Raw genomic sequence first — 23063 nt, 5'->3', positions numbered from 1 at the left:
TAGAACTCTAGATCATTCCTCTTTAGGTCCAAAGATAATAAGTTCAGTTTTGTTTCTGTTTAGCTGGATGAAGCTTTGGCACATCCACACATGTATCTGTTCTAAGCATCTGTTTAGTGCCTGGATGGGGTCAAAGGTCACCAGGTGACATGGTAAAGTAGAGCTGTGTATCATCAGTGCAGTCCTGCAATCCTTCAGTCCTTCAGTCCAACAGAAAGTTGCTTTGCCCCCAGACATCTTTGGAAACAGAGCAGAACTTTCTCTAGTAAAAGTTACAGTTTCAACCAATCTTGACCATGAGTATTCCAACCGCCGGCTCTCTGGATTCTGTCAGGATATCTGGTCTAAACATTACCAAAAGGCACTTTTCAAGAACTTTCTTGAAAATTGCAGGATATTTTCTTGGAATCATGTCACAGAACCAACAGGGCAGAGTTCAGTTTAGGAATAAACAGGCAGATCAGACGAGACCAGGGACGGGTCCGGTTGTTGTTGTTTGAGTTGAACAGACGGCTGCACGGATTACTTTAGTGGCAAAGGTCAGCAGAGGTTCCAGACTGAACCCATTAACTGCCCGTTGTTCCTGTCTGGGTCTGGTTCTGAGAGAAAGTCTAACCAGGTCTTAACGTGAATCCGTATGATGATGACTGGAGCTTCTTTAATAAAACGCCCAGAAGATTATTTTGCTCTGAAACACCTGAGGAGATTTAAGTCAGCCAACAACATGAACACCTGAAGGACCAGAACCTGAACCAACAAATCCTGGCTGTGTGATGAATGCCTCCTGTTTGCTTTGTTGCATCTTGTAGAGTCTCTAAAGCTACTACAGACTAATCCCAGCAGCTACTACTAATCTCACAACTACTACAGAGCTGCAGCTGCTTCCTGGCAGCAGGGAAACCATCAGATTAAAACTGGTTTCTAATCTGCTTCACACAGCAACTCGGAAATGGACAAACTTCAGGAAGTCTGAGCCTGACAGGAGCTGCAGTCAGCTTTCAACTTTCCCCACTTCATCACATAAACAGGACAAGGACAAAACAGCAGAACCCGAGGAACCAACTGAGGAACCAACTGAGGAACCAACTGAGAACAGACCTCAGCGTTAAACTGGAAGTGGGACCAGTATGATAACTGTGTTGAGTGAAGTCCAGGGTTCTGTGACCTGGATCGTCTCTGAATGATCTAACCCTAACCCTGAGACATGGCGGTCCAAACAGAACATGGTTCATTGCTTCACCTAAAATCACCATTTGTTGAGAAAATTAAAGTTTTTTTTTACAGATTCTGTAATTTCTCACATTCATCCAGATCAAGCTGCACATTTCCATTGATTCTATTGAAAACTGAGGCAAAGCAGAACAATAATTAACTCTGAATAGTGAATTCAGCATTCTAATTAATTGAACTAAAAACCCAGAAACCTTGTTGAGGGAAGAGTTTTGGTGTTGCCTCCTGAAGTGAAGCTGCTGACGTTAGCCCGCTGCAGAGTCCAGGATGAATAATTTAAAATGTTTCTGTCAGGTTTTATTACCTGTCAGACACAGATTCCTGTTTACTCTGGAAACAAACATTTGATTTGTCTGCAGCTCTTCTTCTGTGACACTTTAAGCTCAAGTGGCATCAGCTTTGGGACTTATTGGATTTGTTGCAAAAGCATGAAAGTGCATTGAAGTGAGGCTTTAAGTATTCATTAGTTCCTGCTGAGCCTGACGGCAGAGACTCGAGCAGACTGCGTTGCCGTTTGCTTGAGGAGGAACCCAGTGCGACCAGTAAGGGCTGCTGGGGAAGCCATGGTGGAGCTGAGGCCGGTACCGGCCCAGCGGGGGAGCAGAGGCCGTGACAGTTCCCCCCAGAAAGCCACTAACAGGATGACGCCTGCCTGCAGGGCCACGGGGTGAAGCAGGATTACGTCTGAGCAGCAGATAAACTGATTATTCCAGAAACACCGGCCACTTGTTTAACCTCATCACTCCTGCCACACGTCCAGCTCTGAGAGCAGAACGCCGCTCTGCTCCTGGACTCACCTGCTGGCTCTTCACCCGCGCTCCGACTCGCCTCCGTCTCCCTCCACACGCGGCAGACAGCTCCCATGAACTTCCTCTGATCGAGAACGCCGCGTCATTTCTGGTCACATTTCAGATCCTCATCGGCGCCACCATGCTTCAGGCTGCTGGACTCCTGCTGCTGCTGGCCATCACATCACCAGCAGCTGGAATCAGAGGTAAAGCTCATTCCATCTGATGCTCAAAGTTTTTTAATCAGATACAGAACAAATAAAATTAACAGGCTAAAGGGTTAGATAAGAAGAAAGGCTTCACTGAAGACACCTAAACTTGGTCACAATGTGAAGCAAAGCCTATTAGGGTTGCATAATGCTGGTGAGTCAGGAAGGTGATGGGCGCAGCGGAAAGGAAAAGACTTTGTCTTCTCCCAAAGACGGGCAGAGTGAGTGAGTCTGAGCTGCCGTCACCTGCTGGTGGGGATCGGCTCCACTCTGGTTGTGTAAGCTGAACCTTCTTGTTTAACAGATGCTTTTGCTGCAAGCACCCTTGAAAAGCAACCAGTGCTGTTATTTTTAGTTGGAGTGGCCATAAGGAGTCAGACCCGAACCCTTTTAGGCAGTAATGATGCAGAACTTCACTCACTGCTCTCCACTCATGGACACAGATAACACACTCTCACTGAAACGCTGCACGCCTCGTTTTTCTTTAGAGTTACCATGATTGGTGTTCTTCACTGCTGCTGAGATAAAAAGTTGATGAAGAGAAACTTTCTGCCGTTGATGCAGGAGAAAAGGCAGAAACAAGAGAAAATGAGAGAAAAGTGGAGAACCTTAATTTACTTGAACAAACAGTTCTGCTCTTCAGACAAAGATTGAGAGAATAAGAACAAGACATGATGGAGTTTCACATTCAGGACCATACCTTACATCGGCCATCAGGGGGCGAAAAGTAATAAAGTAACTTCTGTCGGCCAAAACAGAGGATTGGGGGTTAGGGTCGCCCTCCCCTGACTTACCTGATCTCTCCAGTCATGTCAGATGGACGGCTGAAACGAACCTCCAGCTGCAGGTCTCCTGCTCTGTCTGCCTCTCTGTGCCCGCGGGAAGAGAATGTCGACAAACGGAGAACAAGCAGCTCTTGTTCAATTGTGATCCAATTCACTTTTTTCACTGAGATCCAAAAGTTTCTGGCAGAACCTCAAAGACTCTCATGGCGCTTGGAGAGGAACAACGATCTGGTGAGGTTAAGACCCCGACTCAGACATCAGGCCAACACTTCCTCCACAAGAGCAGAAGGTTTGGTTGTTTGACTGATACAACCGGGTTTCTCTTTCTCCTAGGAAGTCTTCACATGCCTCTCCCTCTACAGCAACTTCACGGTTCTCCAACACGACCAGGAAACAGATTCTGCCCAGAGTTGATCAAGAACAAGCTGCGGGAGCTGTCTCTCATCCCAGCTGCTTCTCACTCATCTGCGTACTGCTTCACTGACCCCAGAAGGCCCTGACCCAAAGGAGTCAACAGAACCGCTTCCTCTGCGTAAACTACAAATCAGAACCTGAGGTTCCAAACCAGACAATGTCCTCTTCCAGACCACAGTTTGAGAACCACAAAGACCCAAACTGCTATAAGATCAGGTCAGGAGTGTGGACCTAATGGTCTTCCAACCATCCCAAGTATATCCTTCCCCGGATTCACAGAACACACGCAGACCGGACTGCAGGACCTTCTGGGCGGTTCTGAGTGGGTAAAGATGTGGTCCACCAGTCCGTAACCAGGATGTTAGCCAGATGCTTCCTCTGATCTCCAGGTTCAACAATCTGTCGCCGCCTCCTTTGCAAGACCAGGTTTCTCTGGGGGAGGCTACGCTCTCCCCTTCCCAAACGATTTGGACCAGAACCTCCTTCGTAATGATGGACCCGTCTATTTAACCTTCATCTCAGTGAGGAGAAAGGACTTCTGACTACAAGAAGACTTAGTTTGAGTCACGGCTGCAAATAAATATAAATCTCTGGTTTCTACAGCAGAGATTCATACATTTCCTGCCAGGTTTCTCTGTCCTGGAGACTTGTTGCTGCACAGGCTGGGTTGTTGACCCGCTGGGGACAGTTGCTTGTTGCTGAGTGGGATGTTCCTGAGCAGCTCGTTGCTCCGTAGGGAATCCTGCTGGTTGGTCTCTGGTTTCACACGCTGACCGGATCACTTCCTGTCCCCTGCAGACGGTGGTGCAGCAGCGCACAGCGTGGAGTCTGGAGGATCGCTGCGTCTGGCTGACCTGCTGAAATCATCCAGCAAACCTTCAGCCTGGGAGTCGAGCCGGCGCAGATCCCGGCGGTCGGTGTTTCTGCAGCCTGGAGTGAGAATCTGCTCCCAGGAGAGCGTCGATGAAGTTCTGGCCAGCCACCAGGCCTACTACCAACTCAGAGGTAAAAGATGAAACTACCCGGATCTCAGACACTCAGACAGGGAGGAAGACTCAACTGACCAATCAGGAAACTGTAATGGTTTGGTTCTGTGGGCGAGGGATTCATGCATTCGTTCTCTAACCCTTTCCTTGGCGTGTGCGGGGTTTAGGAAGCACCAGTACCTGAGGCCGAGCGGCTCCAAGGAGCTCTCCCTTGTTTTTACCTGTAATGTCCCGTTTTGTTTTCATCAGCAGATGTTCTAATGAACTGGACCTAATGCACAGCCTTCTGGCACTCCTGATGTACGTTGACATGATCATATGCAAGACCTTCATATTGGTTTGTCCTTTTAAATCAGGCTTGTGCTCGAGTCTGGCCTCAGCATGATGATGCCATGGCTGGATGATGAGAGCAGCTTCACCAGCTGATGGTTTCATCTGATCAGGCTCCTGCTTTAGTCTCTTCCTGCTGTTCTACAGACAGCGGCTTCCTCCTCCGCTCCTCGTCACATCACGGCCATTCCTCCCCCGGAGGCTCTGCAGCCTGAACTCAATCAGGGAGAATCCTGTCTGACGTCCCAAAACTCCTCCACAACTGATCCAATTAGTTCTTTTCACCTCAGATATTAAATCAGAAACTAAAGTGCCCATTGTTTTATCCTGCAGCTAACCCGTCAGATTACCAGTTACAGCCTGACGCAGCGAATGCTACTGAGCATGTGGGAATCACCATGAGCTAACCAGGCTAGCTAAGAGCTAACCAGGCTAGCTGAGAGTTACCAGGATAACGTAAAGCGAACCAGGCTAGCTAACAGCTAACCAGGCTTGGGGTGTGCTGTGGTGGCGCAGGGGTTAAGCACGGCCCACGTATGAAGGCCTTAGTCCTCGACACAGCTGTTGCAGGTTAGATTCCCGGCCTTGGCAACCTTTTCTGCATGTCTTCCCCTTCTCTCATTACCCACTTTCCTGTCAATTAACTATCAAATAAAGGCCACTAGAGCCAAAAAAAAAGAGCTAACCAGGCTAGCTGAGAGTTACCCAGGCTAGCTAAGAGCTAACCAGGCTAGCTGAGAGCTAACCAGGCTAGCTGAGAGTTAACCAGGCTAGCTAAGAGCTAACCAGGCTAGCTAAGAGCTAACCAGGCTAGCTAAGAAGCTAACCAGGCTAGCTGATAGCTAACCAGGCTAGCTAAGAGCTAACCGCCCGCCTCACCAGAACCAGCCACAATGTTTTCTTCAAGTTCTGGGGACGTGTGAAACATAAATTTCTCTGAGTTATTAAATTAAATGATTCATCTTTAATTTATCTTTATTCATGATCTTTATTCAGGTAGATTTTTAACTGGCTGTTACTAACCAGCTTGTTTAATTCGGGCTAATTATTATTATGAATTAAAATTAGATTTATCTGTGGAGCTCTGACCAGAATTGATGGAAAATTCAATTGAATTAATTTGTGTTAAAAATCTGAGCTGTCACTGCTGGTGCTGTGAACGCTGCAGCTGAACCTGAGTGAGACTAAAGGTGAAGAGGGACTGACGGAGGTTCAGCTGCAGTTGCTGCAGCACCGTCCTCCATGCGCTGCAGCACCTGCTGGTCTTTTACTTTATTCCAGGGATCTATGTCTGCAAACAGGAAGCTATTCTGGATGACTGGTTAGGGTTAGCAACGAGCTACAATCAGAACCGAGCAATGCTCTGATCTGCTGATTTACTCTCTCAGTTCCTTAACAGTGAAGCATCATCATCATCATAATAATAATAATAATAATAATAACAGAGCAACTCAAGAAACTTTCTGGAAATGTTGTGTATGTCAAAATGGAAATTTTACTTTTTTTTCACCTCCTTGTTAAAACATGGTTGCCATAGCAACCCCCAGGAACCCAGGTGACTCCAACCTTATCCAATCTCATTGGATGTTCTGTTCTCCGCTCAGTCTGTCAGGAGGCCGTGTGGGAAGCTTTCCGGATCTTCCTGGACAGAATTCCCGGGACGTGGGAATACCAGGCGTGGGTCCGCAGCTGCCAGCAGGAGGCGCTCTGCATCTCTGACATCGCCAGGAACTTCAGCAGCTCCGAGGAGCACATCGGCCTGATCCACAGGGTACAAGCTGCAGCCGCTGCAGTCACACTCAGAGCTCAGATCCCAGAATCCGGTCGCTCAGGAACACTCGGTGCTTTTCTTCTGAATCGGCTCATAAAACAGCAGAATGACTCTGGATGTAACTCAGCAGTAAACGTTTAAAATAATCCAGACAGAAATCATCAGCATGAAGCAGCTTCCACTGGAGGACCCGCCAGTCACCTGATCACCTGAATCTGCTGCAGGAGAGGTCAGGAGGTCAGCCAGCGTGATGCTGCTGCTGTTCAGACATTAATGAAACATTTGCATTTCCTGCACCTGCAGCTCAGGCTGTTCACATCTTCAAACAGTCTGACCTCTGACCCTGCAGTGTCTGATGGCGACTAAAAGCTGCTGAGGCTAAGCAGTGTCTGAGGTCAAAGGTCAGCTGCAGAGAAAACGTCTGACTGAATGAACAGCAGTCTGGATCAGGCTTCTGTCTCTACATGGCTGGAGGTCAAACTGGCTTCAGTTCAATGAACCGATTCATGAATGAATTGACCAAGAAAAGTCAATAATCACTTTGTCAACAAAAAAACCTGATCAGAGAACAAACAGCAGGTTTCCAGAGAAACGACTGATTGGTTTCTGTTCTGCCTGTTTCAGAGGATGAAGAACCGCAGAGAGAGACGACCAGAGACACGGTAAGACAGGGGCACACAGGGGACAGACAGGAGGACAGGAGGACGGGGACAGGGACAGCCAGTCTTCATGATTTTCTGTCCACCTGCTGGAGGCTATCAGGGCCGCTTTCTGCAGGCTAACGGCCCACACGTGGTTCCAGAGCTGCAGGTTGAGAACCCTGGTCCTGAAATGGTTTTGAATTATTTTGCAGAGCGGTGACTCCGGCAGCAAAGCAGAAGACCCCAGAACTCCCAGGTAGGAACCAGATCCCAGTTACTTTCCTCCAGTTGCATGATGGGATAAATGGGGATTATTTGATTGAACGAACACAGGAGCTGAGTCAAGATTTTCTCCATAAATTAAATAATTATGAAAATTATTCTGTTAAAAATCAAATTAGGAGATAAACTGCAGCAGATTAAAGTTTGAAGTTTGAATTGGGTCGGTTCTGGTTCTGGTCTGCAGGTTCTGAAACTCTGCCCAGCACGTCTTCATCGCCTCCACCTGCCATCATCATCATCACCTCTGCTGCCCCGCCCACTCCGGTCATGGACCGCACCGGACCGGCTGGACCCGACCAAGAGGTACCAAATGGACCCGGTGGAACCGTCCAGACCCGTCCGGGCGGTACCGCTGGGCCCAAGCTGTTGCTGCTTTGAGATGCCTCTTAAACATGACAGACAGAAAACGGAGAGTCAGAGCTTCAGGTGGAACGAGACGGAACCGGTCGGAACCAGAACCGGTCCAACAGCTGATCAAACTAAAACCAGACGAACGGAATCTGTGTTTCCATGTTCATCAGCGGTCTGGATCAGCCGGTGGCTTTCCTCTGGAGAGATGAAGGAAATCAACCGGTTCTGGTTTGGATACACAATCAGGTCCGAACGTCAGAACAGATCCAGAACCTGAGAACGTCACAAAACGTCAAAAAATATCTGAACACTGTGAGATGGTCAGAAATCTGCCCACCAGGCTGAAACACCAGTCGGGATCTTTCCACCCAGATCTGGTCTCTGTTGGGTTTGATGGTTTTTTACCTGCTGAAGGTGAATTTCCTGGAGGTTCGCCTTCAGGAAGCTCTGATTTAAAACAGGAAGTGACTCTGTGTCCTCCAGGCTGCAGCAGGGTGTGTTTGATCCTTTGCTGTCCGTCTGATTTGCAGGACCCGGAGCTGCCCAACCTGGTTCCCGAGGGGCCCGAGGTCCACACGGTGCAGTTCAGTGTCAGCCTGCTGGACCCGGGCTACAGGCAGCTGCTGGGCGAACCGGACTCACCGGAGTACCTGGACCTGGCGACGCACCTGCAGGACCAGGTGGGCCCCAGGCAGTTTTGTCGGGTCAACCCGTTCAGTTAAAACTGTCGGCACCCCCACTAATGTCTGAGGAGCAGGACAGTCACTGAAACAACTTGTAACTAGAGGTGTGCCGATCGATCGGCCACTGATCATAATCGGCCGATTTCCGTGAAAAAGTGCATGATCGGTGATCGCCGATCACACAAACCGATCATCACCTGCTTCTCATTTCCAACCTGCCTGTGCAGCTGGTCTCCTCTTTCCTTCACTGCCCAAACGCGCAGCAACAAATCCTAAGCGATGTGGAACTATAACGCACTGAGTGAATGGGGAAGTTTGCGTGTTGCGGAGGAAAATTGAAGCAGGTCAAAATGCATCAACACAACGAAGCTAATACGTCATAAAAACAATGCCATACTTGACGGAGTTTGGCTACATCGAGGCTCACTGCAGTAAAAAAGACATACGGAGGATCAGATAGCAGGTAAAACAGCGCGCAGCTACAAACACTCACCCGGATTAGCATGACGGTCAGAAAGCTAAACAAATAACCTGGAAAATGATCTAAGTCTTCGAGCTGCGATGTCAGACGCTGGTTCTGCTCTCCTGTTGAACCGCTGCTACGCTACAGGTAGTAATATCTGACAGACGGAGCTTCGCTTCTGCTCCACCTGGTAGTGACTCTCACACCGAACCTCTGCTTAAAGCTGCAGCATCTAACCTAAAAAAAAATAAATTTTACATATGTATTAAAACTTTCGCTGTCCTAACATGAGACAGATAATCTCTAAAAAAAATAATCTATCTCCTCCCTGATCTGCATAATTACTCTGCTCAGTCAGAAACAGCCAATCAGAGCTAGCAGTAACCAGCTAGCCGCCATGCTAACAGGAAGCTGCTGGGCGAACCAGCAGGATCAACAGAAATAAACTAATGAACTGACAAAATGATGGAACCTGAAAATGTAGCGTCTCCACCTTTGGAGGCAACCAGGCGATTCCATTAACAGCAGGTGAGACAACTGCACCTGTCCTCAGGTGTCCTGGTCCACAGCTGGTGGACAGACTGTCCAGGTGACTCAAGGTGCCTTCTCCAGATGTTTCAGTGACAGTTAAAGGGTTCATAGATTCTACATTTAAGGCAGCATATGACTCTTGTTTGTTTTCTGTCTCCAGGTGTTTCCAGGTGTTTCCAGGTGTCTCAGTGACTGTGGGTTTTCAGGGTCCCAGTACTTTAGTCTATGACTTAATCAGCTCTGGTTAAACCCGCCATGTTAGTTAATCTGCTGTGAATCTAAAAGCAGCTGTCGGCTCAGGAAAGGAGCTTACTCTGCAGGGGTCAAAGGTCAGGGCCATTACTGTCGTTTTACTCCTTCCCTCCTCAATGAGAGGCACACTGGGGAATTAAGTCCTTCTGCATTGGTTCTTCCCTGAAGCAGCAGGAGCAGCACGCCATGCGCCGCAGGACAATTATGTCATAAGAGCGCCGAGGTGCTTAGCGCCACCAAAGACGGACTCCAGGGCGTTCCCATTCATGCTGCTCTCGCTGTGACAGCGGGGGACGAATGTGTCGCTGCAGGACGACCCGACTCACTGCAGCTCTTCTCTCTGCAGATGCGGCTCGTCTTCGACCGATTGCCGGGCTTCAAAGCCGTCAGCGTTCTGGGGATCCGGTACGCCTGCAGCCTCCGAGGAAAGAGTTGCTGGTTCAAAACCCTCTAAGCAGCAACTCAACAGAATAATTTCAGACCAGAACCAGACAGAACCTCCACCTGCTAGCCAGTTGGGCCTAGATCATTTATTCCTGACCTGCTAGCAGTTTGTGATGTTAAGGTTCAAAGGCATTGCCATGGAGACTAACAGAAACAAACACAGTACTGTTTGGTCAGCACCCTGTTTCTGGTCCGACCCAGTAAGACCTCCAGCCTGGTTCTGGTCTGGGTCGTCTGGTCTCCAGGCTTCACATCCTTCTATAGTGTCTGATGAAGGCTAGGGACACTCCTCTTCCTCTAACGCTCTTCTTCTTCTTCTTCTCCTGCCAGTGAGACGCTGGAACCTGACAGGTATGTAAACTGGTTCCTGTTTGCATGTTGTGGTAAATACATTCCACCTGGTCCAGTCCAAACTGGGGAACACTGGAACCTCACCTGTCCTCCCAGGGGCATCAGGTGGGGTCAGTCTAAATATTTAAGTCAAGGAGACACAAATATCTGCTCTCGGTCTCCATGGTGACCAGAGAAAAACTCTCTAAACAAAGCCTTGCTAATATCCATCGTCTACTCCTGCTGATACTGGGGTGTGTGTGTGTGTGTGTCTGTGTGTGTTAGGGCCTGGACAGCTCATTAGCCATGGACTCGCTCCAGAACCCTGCTGAGAGTCGAGAACCTTCTGGACCCTCAGCAGGGTTCTGGGAGTTCACCCAACCAGTCTACATGTGTTTTGTGGATTTGGAGAAGGTATTGGACCATGTCCCTCGGAGAGCTCTGTGGGGTTTGGGGTACCGGGCCCTTTGATACAGGATGTTAGGTCAAAGTTTGTAGACCAGCCAAGCTGTTGAGGGGATCCACTTTGGTGGTCTTAAGATCACATCTCTGCTTTTTGCGCATGATGTGGTCCTATTGGCTTCATCAGGTCATGATCTACAGTTTTCACTGAAGTGGTTTGCAGCCGAGTGTGAAGCGGCTGGGATGAGGATCAGTGCCTCCAAATCCGAGGGTCTTTAGCTAGAAAGGGGTAGAGTGCTTTCTCCAGGTTGGGTAAAAGGTCCTGTCCCAAGTGGAGGAGTTTAAGTATCTCTGGGTTCATCAAGGAGGGAAAAATAGAGCGGGAGATTGACAGGCAGACTGTCGCAGCATCTGCAGTGAAGCGGGCGCTGTACCAGTCCATCGTGGTGAACACAGAGCCAAGTCAACAGGCGAAGCTCTCGATTTACCAGTCAGTCTACGTTCCTACCCTCATCTACGGTCATGAGCTTTGGTTCACAACTGAATGACATCATGGAAACAAGCAACCGAAATGATTTTCCCTTCAGGGTGTCTGGGCTCTCCCGTAAAGAGAGAAGCTCAGTTCTCAACAAAAACACAGCAGTGAAAATGATCTGGCTCTAGACCAGGGGTGGGCAATCCTGGAGGTCCGGTGTCCTGCAACTCTTATACGTCTCCCTGGTCCAACACACCTGGATCCAACAGCTGAAGCTCCTCCTCAGTGCAGTCAGGTTCTCCAGAGTCCTGCTAACGACCTCAGTATTTGACTCAGGTGTGTTGAAGTAGAGACACATCTAAAAGTTGCAGGAGACCGGCCCTCCAGGCCTGGAGTTGCCCACCCCTGCTCTAGACTCAATCTGGGAGAGAAACCATTAAAAATCTAGAGAGATCTTCAGAAAACCTAAAATCTATGAATCAGGAATAATTTGTGGATGAAAGGGAGAAACATAAGAATATGTAAGCATTGATGATGTGTCTCTGAAACACTTTTCCAGTTTCAGCTGAAGGAAAATATGACCTTACCTTTATGCAGGTTAGTATCTGCTCAGACACTGCAGTTGAGGTGCATCATCGCCAGAGGAAGAGCCCATCTTACGGTGTATTCACACCCTGTTTAGTCCGCTTTAACCAGACTGTAAGCTTGCGTTCACATTGCAGCCTGAAGTGACCCAATTCCCATTTTTTTTAAAATTCCCTTTTTTTTTTTTTTTTTTTTTTTTTTGCCGGGGCCGTTCACACTGCCGGTAAATGCGACCTGCATGCGTTCTGCAGTTTGAACGGGCAAACGACCTGAACGTGTCCCGCATGCGCAGTAGAGGGCGCAATAGCGTCAGCGTTCTCAGTGTTCTGCCAACCGCCATAAGAAGGAGAAGAAGAAGAAGAAGAAGAAGAAGAAGAAGAAGTGCTCAGTGTTTGCGGAAGTAAACATGGAGGCTAACGGTGAAGCTGAGCTTCCATGTTGGAAGTTGTCCGACCGGAGCAGCAAATTAACAACAGCGACAATTATGTAATATTAAATTATTCACCAATATAAATGAACAATTTGCTTGGTCCTCTCTTGCATCTTGATAGAAACCAAACTGTTTATAGATTTATATTAAGGCAGAATACTTACAAACATCAGCAATGTCCTCAGCTTTAATTAAAGCCACGTTTATAGAAATCGGGTAAGAAATAAAGGCGCTGCCATCATTTTGTGACAGATTCCTGCTCATCCCGCATTGGAACAGCCTGGTTTGGTGGACAGACTCACCGCGCAGTAACGGAGCGTCGCTAGCGTTAGCGGCTAACAGCCGATGTCCAAACCAGTAATGTATATGAATGAAGAAATCCTGCAGCCGCTAAAATCTGACACTGCTCCGTTTTTGCTTACTTTTTGTGAAGAAGGAAGTTGCGCTGCTCTTCTTCAGAGGTTTTGTGTCGATTCCTTCAGTGGTTCTTGGTGCAGCGTCCCGACAGGCGACAGGGGGAACAGGTTTTCAGTTAGTTTGGATCGTTTCACTCAGTGCAGTGTGAAAACGAACTACAGCAGCTGGAAATGTAACAAATGTTGCAATTTTGGTCCCCAATCGAACCGAGTCTACCGGACTATCCGGTGTGAAAACAGCCTTAGATGTCAAATTCGTGTATGGTTCGGTCTTTGTTTTTTTCTCGTTTCAAAATAAAATTACAAAAACAAAACAAGCACGTGTTTTTTTGTTTTTTCGTTTTTAAAACGAAATTAGAAAAACGGCAATTGCAATAATAAAAAAGGGGTACGTTTTGTTTTTTTTAAAAACGGCAATGGTTAAACCAAAGACAAGCTTTTATTTTGTTGTTAATTCAACGGGACCTTAAGGCGGAACCGGAAATGAAGACCTGAACTCTTGGCATATAACAGGGTTGGGCAACTCCAGGCCTCGAGGGCCGGTCTCCTGCAACTTTTAGGTGCATCTCAACTTCAACACACCCGAGTCAAATAATGAGGTCGTTAGCAGGACTCTGAATAACTTGACTGCACTTAGGAGGTGATTCAGCTGTTGGATTCAAGTGTGTTGGATCAGGGAGACATCTCAGAGTTGCAGGACACCGGACCTCCAGGATTGCCCACCCCTGGCATATATTTTTTTCAGTTACCAGTAGGTGGCGGTAATGTACACATGGCGAAGCAAAGCATTACTGATTTCAGTGTGTTTTTCCTCTCAAACAGTTCGATAATCAATGCAGCCATTGCCTATTATTTAGGAATGGTTTGTTTTTTTTGCCGTCTTCATCCACTGTAAATTCTTCTTCTTTGGCAACTTACTTCATTTCCGGTATCGCTACATATTAAAACAACCGTAAGCAAAACTCAAACTCTGTTGATTTTCTATTAATTCGATTTTGCATTTTTTCGATTTAGGTTTTAAAAAACGGAAAAATAAAAAAAAACAAATGCTTATTTTGTTTTTTGCAATTTTATTTTAAAACGAAAAAAACAATTAACGAACCATACACGGATTATGTCAGCTGGTGATTCACAGCAGCAGATGACACTGAGCCTGAATGCAGAACATTTTTAGTTCATATAAGATCTATGCAGAGCAAACAGCAACTCCTCAAAGGACGCCTTTCTAATCAGAAACATTGTCCTTGTTGACAGTGTTACTAGCAGTCAGCTGCTTTGGGAGAGTCTGAGGATGTTTACATCACAGGTCTTTAACTCTAGGCCTGGAGGCCTCTGAAAACTTTGGTCGTGTGTGTGCTTCAATACACCCGAGTCCAATGATCAGGGCATCAGCAGGAGAACCACACTGACCTGAGGGGACGATCCAGTTATTTGGTTCAAGTGTGTTGGACCAGGAACATGTCTAACGTTTGCAGATCCCTGGTTTACATTATAAACAAACACAGATTAGTCCATCAGTACTTTATAGAAGAAGAAACATTTGAGATAAAATCAGTAAAGTACTAAGATGTGGGACCAAGCAGGACTTGTACCTCTAGATCTGAGGGTTGTTTTGTATTTCAGGGCTGAAGGAATCTCGGTCCACTACTCTGTGGTCTTTGAGAACAACATCCATCACACAACCTCAGAGACAACCAGAGAGCCAGAGGCCTCTGCTGACTCTGGACTCAGAGATATGTTGGTCAAGGCTTTACAGGAGAAAGCTTCTCTGCCAGTCGACCTGGACTCCCTGAACTTCCAGCCAGGTACTGCTCTGACGCAGACCGCTGATTCTTCAGGTCACAGGCTCTGAATTGAACCTCCAGCTCTTTGAGTTAATGAATTCATGTTTAAAGAAGACCTTGAACCTTCAGCAGTTTCCGCTCCTGCATTGATGAACATTTATTTTCCAGAAGTTATCATCCTCCCAACACCAACATCATCTGCAGCTGAAGAGATGGATGAGGTAACAGCTTCAGCTGCAGCTTATCTGACATTAATAGTTTAATTGCTGTGTCACAAGAACGGCATACTTGAGAGACTAGAATAAGATTTTGGAGTAAATAACCAAATGAAACTAAAATCATCATAATGGTGCATCTGTGTGTTCACAGCCCAGTGAATATGATTCCCACAATGAGTTTAAAGTCTTCACCCCTGAGCCTGAGGTGAATAAACTTCATCCTCCTCTCACCTCGAAGGAGAAGGAAAATGACCTTGTGACCCTGCTGGACTCCACCGCTGTCACACATGGTGAGATGATCACGGTGACTGATGGGATGGCACTGATCAGTGATGATCCCCCGGCTTCAGAGGACATTACTGATGATTCAGAAGAAATTTACATGATTGAACCAGAGCTGTCAAGCCAAGAACAAGAGGAAGAGGAATTGCTCATCATCACACATGAGATTGAAACCATTCATCAGGATGAAACGGGGGAACTTGTGCGCGTCTACATCCCAACCCCGACGCTGCTTCTTCAGGGGGAGGCGGACGATCCATTCATCACTTCGTCTCCTAACCTGATATCAGAGGAAGACCTCAGTCCTGTTGAAAAAGAGGGAGAAAGTCCTGTGTTTAAACCAACAGCTCAGATTGTATTCACTGCAGCCGTTGGCAATAAGGAGCTGTCGGAAATCACAACTCCAAGTTTCAAACCTGCAGACCTCACAGACCAGCCACCCACAGAGCCAGCATTGATCCCTAAAGAGGAAGAAGACATCAACATTCTTTCACATGAAGAAAAGCTAGATTTAGGTTTTTCAAAACCTGAACCAAGTGACGTTCTGGACCAAGAATCACAGGGTGTTAGAAGTTTGCAAAGTGAAGTAGAACTGCTAGAGCCAGAGGAAGATACAGTCATTCTGGAGGTTTTAAGGCCAAACCTTGAGAAAGTAGAAGTCTCAGAACCAGGTGAAGTTGCAGTTGAAATGTCAGAGTCAGGTGAAGCAACATTTGAAGTCTCAATGCCAGAAAAAAAAGAAAAGCCATCAGAGTTTATCACAGAAGTAGTTGACATTTCAAATCCAGCCACAACACCTGACACTTTAGAGACAGAAGCACCTGAAGTTTCGGAGCCACACCAAGAAGTTCAACAAGTTTTACTAATGGACAAAGAAGTAGTGAATGTTTCAATGCAAGAAAAAGATCCAACTAAAGCATCAGAGACAAAGAAACAGTTGGTTGTGGAAAGTCAGGAGGAAGTTACAGAGCCAGAGCCAGAAATTGTGGTTCCTGTTACAGAGAAGGACCTTGAAACATTGAAATCAGTTGAACCAGAAGAACCGCTTCCAGAGACGGACTCTGATGATACCAAACCTGAGGTTTTCACAGAACAAGGTGTAGAAGACAGTGTCAACATTTTGCAACCAGAAAAAGGAATAGTTGAACTTACAGAACTAAAAGAAGAGCAGATGGAAAAAGTCATTGAGGTGTCGCTTTTAATTCCTCAACTAGAGGAAAATTTGGTGGAAGCCCCAGAAAAAGAGGAAGAGGTTGTGCTTGTTGGCTCCAAAGATGAAAAAGTTTTAGAGAGACCAGGTCATGAAGTTCTGAAAGAAACGTTACCTCAAGTCCCTGAAGAAAAGGGTCCTGATGTCACAGAGGAAAGGGTTCCCATATTTATAGAGGACAGAGCTGCTGAAGTCACCAAGGAAACCATTCCCAGGGTCACCGAGGAAGAGAGAGTTCCCAAACATATAGAAGATAGGATTCCTGAACGCTCAGAAGAAAGTGTTACTAAAGTTACACAGGTCATGGTCCCTGGAGATACTGAGGAAAACGACAACATGGGTGGAGTTGCTGATAGAGTTTCTGAACCACAGGAAGCAGTTCCTGACTTGGATAGAGAAGAAGTTAGAGAGAAATCAGTCCATGTGGTGAAGCTTCAAACAGAAGATGTCACTGAAGTTGCTAATGCAGATTTTGAGGATGAAAAGGTTGTAGTTGCCTCACTTGATGAGAGTCTGGTGGACATTGCACAGCCAGAACCTTCTACAGAGAAGACTGAAGCCATAGGTGAATCAAAAAGTCCAGAACTGGAGACAGTATCAGAACCAGACAAAGACCGATTGGACTTCTTACCAGACTTACCTAAAGGTCCAGAACCAGAAGAGGAGGTCATAGAGCCAGAAACAAAGAGAGATTCTACAGAACCAGCTACTGAGTCAATCAAAATCCTCCAGACTTTGGAAAGCATGGAAGAACTTCACTACAGAGATGGTAGTGTTCAGGTAGTGGGGGAACAGCCACTGGATGGTTCTGATGAACTCAACCCATCAGTGGAAGATAATCTGCCCATCGTACCAGGACTCTTCCATTCACCTGAGGAAAAAGCACCAAACCTCATCTACCCAATCACAGAGGACGTTGACACCCAGGAGGACGTTGATGGAACCAACATAGAGGTGGAGAGAGAAGCAGGTGCCTTCAGAATACCAGAACCTGTCCAGACTGATCTACCCATTGAAGCAGTAACATCTGTCTCAGGTAACGTCAACTATTGTTTAGGTTATCAAGCTTTAAGATTCAATATGAGCTCCTTGAGGAAAGTTGATTTCCCATCATTAATTACCTTGAGCAGATGTTGGAGGGTCTAGATGTTACAGAAGGTACTTTAAGTAGAATTTAGACAGTTTTAGTAGTTTGTTCAAGACTCATCCTGTTATTTTTACCATTTCCTAGCCGCAACAGCTGCAGAGCTAGAGGTTCAGTCAGAGGATACTGTAGCGACAGATAACTTTTCATCAAAGACACAAGAAGAAGAAATGTTTGTAACTCGTAGCCCCGTCTCAGAAGCCGTCTCTGCACCTCCATCTGCTGTCGACCTGGTTCAAGTACCAACACCTGGCCTGACTGAGGACTCGGGGCCCTTTGAGTTAACAGAGGACAGAAGTGAACCAGAACCACCTGTTGTGCCCCAGGTGGAAACGGCAGACCCTGAAAGCCTCACCGCCTCTCCAGGTGGGGAGGAGTTTTCTGAAGAACTGGACCAGAGCAATACTCCCAGTAAGGAGTCAATGGACCCTGGCAGTGATCTGACCACTGCAGCAGAGGAAGATGCCACTCCTCTAAGATACTTGACCACGCCCACCATGACCACCGCCAGCAACAGGCAGGAGCTGGTGGTGTTCTTCAGCCTGCGCCTCACCAACATGGACTTCTCTGAAGACCTTTTCAACAACACCTCAGCAGAGTACAGAGCCCTGGAGAACACTCTTCTAGACGTGGTGAGTAGAACCACAGAAACCTAAAGGTCCGACTGGAAAAGATGGAGAAATTACAAGATGTTTCCAGACCTCAGGGTGGAGAGAGAGGGTGAAACTTTTCAGCAGGAAACATGAAGGCTGTGGTCTCTCCCAGGGCTTTCCCCTGTTAATTAAAATGCTGGAGAAGTTTCCTGCTCATAAAACATTTAGTGACATCTAAAAGCAGGAGAGCTGGAGAAATGATCCTGAAGAGAATCAATCCAAAACTCCATCCTGGCCTTTAAGGCGGTCCAGAAGGTTCTGACCAGGGCGTCTCATTAAAACCTTTTTCTTGATTAGATTTCTACAGCATGTGTAGTCATGGTCAAGTCCAATATATGAATAAATATGAGTTAATCACTGAGGTGCCTCACATTCAGGCTCTCTGAATGTTATCTATGAAGCCGATGGTAGATTAATGCAGCAGAAAACGTTCCAGAAACTGAATCCCTTCTCTGCCCAGTAGCAGATGAGCTGAAGAGCTCCAGCGGCGGCTCACTAGCTGCTGCTAGCTGGTTATTAGCCGCTCCTGCTTTCCTTCCATGTCTCTAACCTACGCCTGCGCTTGCCGCTGCAGCTGCTGCCGTACCTGCAGGCCAACCTGACGGGCTTCAGGAAACTGGAGATCCTGAACTTCAGGAAGGGCAGCGTGGTCGTCAACAGCAAGATGCGCTTCTCCCGTTCCGTACCCTACAACGTCACCGAGGCCGTCCGCTGCCTGCTGGAGCGGTTCTGCTCCGCCGCCAGGAGGCTCCAGATCGACCGCAGCTCTCTGGACGTGGAGCCAGGTGAGGGGTCAGAGGTCAGGGGTCGTTCCATTCTGGGACGGTCAGAATTGAACCAGGGGTTACCTACCTGAGCCCTGTCTACTGACAGAACCGCTCAGTAGAACTTTACCTGGCTTAGCTCAAAAAACTGGACTTTATTCTGGGTCCATCAGTGTTTCCACGGAAACCCAGAAGAACCAGCTTTCTGACCTGGAACCGGACCGGACCTCAGGCCGAACCAGACCTGGAACCTCAGCTTGAGGTTCTGCTGAGGAGCTCAGGAAGCCCAGCTTCTCGGTTCTGACGATTCTGGTGTACTGACAATGTATTTGGAAAGCTTGACCTATTTTTGTTTGGAGCAGGGATTGGGTCAGAACCTGGCTTTTACTCGTTGAGATAAAAGCCAGATTTAAAGTGATTCTTTGTTTCTGGTCAGCAGTACCAGACTCTCAGAACCAGAACCGGCTGGCTGATATTCTGTCTGGTTAGAACCTGACTGTTGTGTTCTGTCCTCCTGTCTGCAGCTGATCGGGCCGATCCGTGCCGGTTCCTGGCCTGCGGAGACTCATCCCACTGCGTGGTTGACCACCGGACCCAAGAGGCCCGGTGCCACTGCGAACCGGGCTTCCTGGCCCAACAGAACCGGTCCTGTCGCAGCGTCTGTGAGCTGCAGCCCGAGTTCTGCCCAGACGGGGATTGTCACGTGGTTCCAGGCCGAGGAGCTGAGTGCAGGTACCAGACAGGTCCGATTCACCTAAACTGGGCCAAACCGCAGCCAGCTCTTCTGTTTTGTCAGAGTTTGGTGTTTTTCTCAGGTACTGGTCATCAGGTCAAAGGTCATGATGCCAGTAACAAGTTGACCTTGGTCTCTCTTTGGGTCGTTGTTCTCAGCAACAAGAACAACCTGTCAGACAATGGAAACCAGGTCCACTTTCTGTCCGTTTGGGTCAGAACCAACAGGACCAACAGAACCAAAAAGTACTCGACAGAACCTCTCCAGCTCGGTCAGCTGGGTTGAGACCAGCTGGTGGTTCTGGTGGAGATCGGACCTTTCAGGTTCTGTTGCTGCGCTGCAGGAACGCCACCGACTCCTGAACCAGAGCTAGAATTGTTACCATAGCAACAGGACTTTAACTAGATTGCTACATTTTGTCAGTTTCTGTGTTCTTGTTTCTACCTTAATGGCTGAGATGGTTGCCATAGAAACATTTTACATGCATGAAGATTAACTCACTTTCATGCATGTAAGGCTCAACCATCAGCTGAGCACCCAGCTGATGGTTGCTCAGCTGGTTGCTGCTTCCTGTCTTTCAGACCCAGAGGTGGATCTCAGCGGTCCGGCCTGACCAGATAGGAAGACGTGTTGGATCGGACGGGACCAGGGAATGTGAAAAAGTACTGATTCTGGTGGGTTGGTTCTGATGAGGGCGCTGTGGCCTCCTTGGCGCCCCCCAGTGGTAGAACCAGAACCAGCTGTTCTTCCTCTAACCGGGTCTTCCTGTTCCTGCAGACTCACCAGAGCTTCAGAGGATCAGCATCGACCCGACTGAATCCGGTCAGAACAGATGAGCCCGTCTGATTGGGACATCGGGTCTGCAGCTGGTCGACTTCAGCTGAAGGTCCATCACAGTTGGGTTTAGGCCCGGACTTTGACTAGGCCATTGCAGAACCTCGATTGTCTTGTTTTCAGCCGTTCTGACCCGGTTCTGCTGGGTTTGGGATCTGAGTTCTGTTGGCGACCCAGATGAAGACCAGACAGACTATGTTCTGTCCCAAAACGTAGATCTTCAAAGTCTGAGAACAACTTCCTCTTCCATATCCCGCTTCCTGGAGAACTGACCTTTAACTTCCTTGGACACAACCCCAAACACCCATCACCCTGGAGACGACCCCGAACACCCATCACCCTGGAGACGACCCTGAACACCCATCACCCTGGAGACGACCCCGAACACCCATCACCCTGGAGACGACCCTAGAGACGACCCCGAACACCCATCACCCTAGAGACGACCCCGAACCCCCCGAACACCCTGGAGACGACTCCGAACACCCATCACCCCGGAGACGACCCTAGAGACGACCCCGAACCCAGCTTTTTGGGCCTCCATTAAAAGTCCCAACTTTGCATTATTTTGTAAATAATGACACTTCAATGCAAAGTTGGCATTTTAATGGACCTTCAAGACAACTTTTAAAGCAACTTTGCATTAAAAGTGTCATTTACCGAATGGCACTTAAGTGAGACTCCGTGTTCATGTCAGGTGTTATGTCATGTTTATGACAGCGTCATGTCAATCTTATGCAAACCCCGTTAAATAAAGTGACTCCTTTAGCCTGTCCAACAAAATAAACAAAGGTTCCACTTTTCACTGTTATTTATTCATAAATATCAGATTCAAGCTAAATATTTGGTCTGAGATAGCAGAATATTTAAACTGAAGCTAAATATTTAGATGGAAGCTCTGTTTATCTCTGAGCGAAATGTTTAGCTAGTATGCTAATTCACTCACCGACAACAGGAAGTGGACTACCAAAATAAAAACTGGGTCTCCAGAACCTTTATCGACTCCTGCTTTCGTGTTCGCCTCCATCGCCGTTTCTTTTCCTCTTTTCTTGTTCAACATTTCAGCTGATGCAGGACTGGAGACCAGAACCTGAACAGAACCTCTGCTATTGTTCTGATGTAATACTCCAACCATCAGAACCTTAAGAATTAAACCTGTTTTTGAACTGAACTAAACTTTAGTAAGATGGTTCTGGACCAGAGAACGTGATGGGACGGGTCCAAATCAATAGTTCAGCAGCTGGCCAGATGTTACTGGTCCACAACTGATTCTGAGGTTTGGACCCGACTGGGTCAGTTTATCAGGATCAGGACAGAATTGGCTTCATCTCTTGATTGTTTCCGTTTTATTTCCTGGATGATAATGAAAGCAGCCGCTGGGTTCTGGTTCTGGTTCCTCCTGGTGACTCAAACTGGACCTTTTCTAATTTATTTTGTTTGAATTTTCGCTGAAATGTTGAATAAATATTTCTGTTTTTCTCAAGTCTGTGTTTCAGCTTGTTTGGAGTAGAAGGAGAAGAGAACCGGGAAGTAGAACAGGAAACACTTTATTCAGCCATTAGAGATCAGGGTCAGAAGCGGATCAGAACCTCCTGCAACGGTTCCGGTTCCTTTCCCAACAGCATCAACATGCCGACCCGACGGCCCAGTTCAGGCTAGATGTCGACGCCGTTTGGACCTGCCGGTTCTGACCCGGTTCCTTCTGCGGGTTTCTAGTAGAGAACAGACAGGTTGCCGGTTTGATTCCTGCATATTTTATTGCTTCTCATTCGGAACCACAAAAGTAGAAACTTTCTCCCAAAAATAAACTCGTTTTCCGGTCGATCCGCTCCGGAGCGTCACAGTCTGGGAGGAAGCAGATCCCGGAGCGTCCGTTCTCAGCTGTTGCATAATCGTTTCATTTTCCTTTTCAAACAGGAAATGATGTCAGAGCCGCTCCAGGATACAACATTCCCAAATCAAACAGAAACAGGGAAAAACGAGATTCATTCAACAAATCAATCACGTCTGGAAAACATTCGGCCAGAACGGAAACGAGCATCAATCAGGATGAGGAGCGGCTCCGCCTCACGCCGCCGCTCCGGCCCAGCAGAACCGACCCGACCGGGTCATCGGCCCACTGCCGGGTGGGAACGCTTCATCGGAATAAATCAGGAATGCATGATTAGAGGAACGAGATATTCCAGGTGTGGAGGTCCGACTGCAGCAGCTAGCCTGTTAGCCCGCTAGCCTGTTAGCCTGAGTTAGCATGTTAGCCTCCTTTAGCCTGCAGACGTTAAAATTGGCTAGTGGGGTTAGCTCCTCCTGCAGGACGGGAGCGGTGGCGCGCCCCGTCACTTCAGCAGGCTCTGCAGCATGGCGGTGGCATAGGTGGGGCGCGCCTGGCGGCTCTCGATGGCGCTGCGCAGGTACTGCACGCCGCCGCAGCGCTCCCAGATCTCCTCGAACTGCCGGGGCAGAATCTCCGCGCCGCGCTTCCGGGACAGACCCGTCTCCTCCAGGCTCAGCTCGCACATCTCCATGTCGTCCTTCCCTGCAGCAGAACCAGAACCATTAGACAAGTGGTTCTTAACCTTTTTTGAGGTACTGAACCCACCAGTTTCATATGTGCACTCACTGAACCCTTCTTTAGTGACAAATAAA

The 23063-nt window shown here is 47.7% G+C and overlaps 2 protein-coding genes across 14 annotated transcripts in view; one reads left to right on the top strand and one right to left on the bottom strand.

Annotated features, from left to right (window-relative positions):
- Positions 1 to 183: 183 nt before the first annotated feature.
- impg1a (interphotoreceptor matrix proteoglycan 1a) lies at positions 184 to 20903 on the top strand. The gene is made up of 17 exons (XM_015054456.1): positions 184 to 2224; positions 4225 to 4431; positions 6347 to 6513; positions 7138 to 7175; positions 7367 to 7410; positions 7621 to 7739; positions 8318 to 8467; positions 10063 to 10121; positions 10491 to 10511; positions 14422 to 14603; positions 14751 to 14803; positions 14952 to 17328; positions 17524 to 18068; positions 18664 to 18874; positions 19378 to 19585; positions 20168 to 20248; positions 20364 to 20903. Exons 1-16 carry the CDS (start codon positions 2161 to 2163, stop codon positions 20205 to 20207), a joined length of 4485 nt encoding a protein of 1494 aa, XP_014909942.1. The 5' UTR covers positions 184 to 2160; the 3' UTR covers positions 20208 to 20248; positions 20364 to 20903.
- A 1048-nt stretch (positions 20904 to 21951) lies between these two features.
- Positions 21952 to 23063, bottom strand: part of myo6a (myosin VIa) — a 33726-nt gene continuing 32614 nt past the window's right edge. For all 13 annotated transcript variants that reach the window (XM_015054458.1, XM_015054457.1, XM_015054459.1 and 10 more), the window contains one exon: positions 21952 to 22953. In XM_015054458.1, the coding sequence (XP_014909944.1) occupies positions 22754 to 22953 (200 nt within the window). In that variant the 3' untranslated portion in view covers positions 21952 to 22753. The remainder of the gene's footprint in view (positions 22954 to 23063) is intronic.

Source organism: Poecilia latipinna, unplaced genomic scaffold (assembly GCF_001443285.1).
Source record: "Poecilia latipinna isolate Pla-1442-1.1 unplaced genomic scaffold, P_latipinna-1.0 Scaffold1253, whole genome shotgun sequence".
Taxonomy (NCBI): domain Eukaryota; kingdom Metazoa; phylum Chordata; class Actinopteri; order Cyprinodontiformes; family Poeciliidae; genus Poecilia; species Poecilia latipinna.
This window is presented reverse-complemented; position numbering and strand designations above follow the sequence as displayed.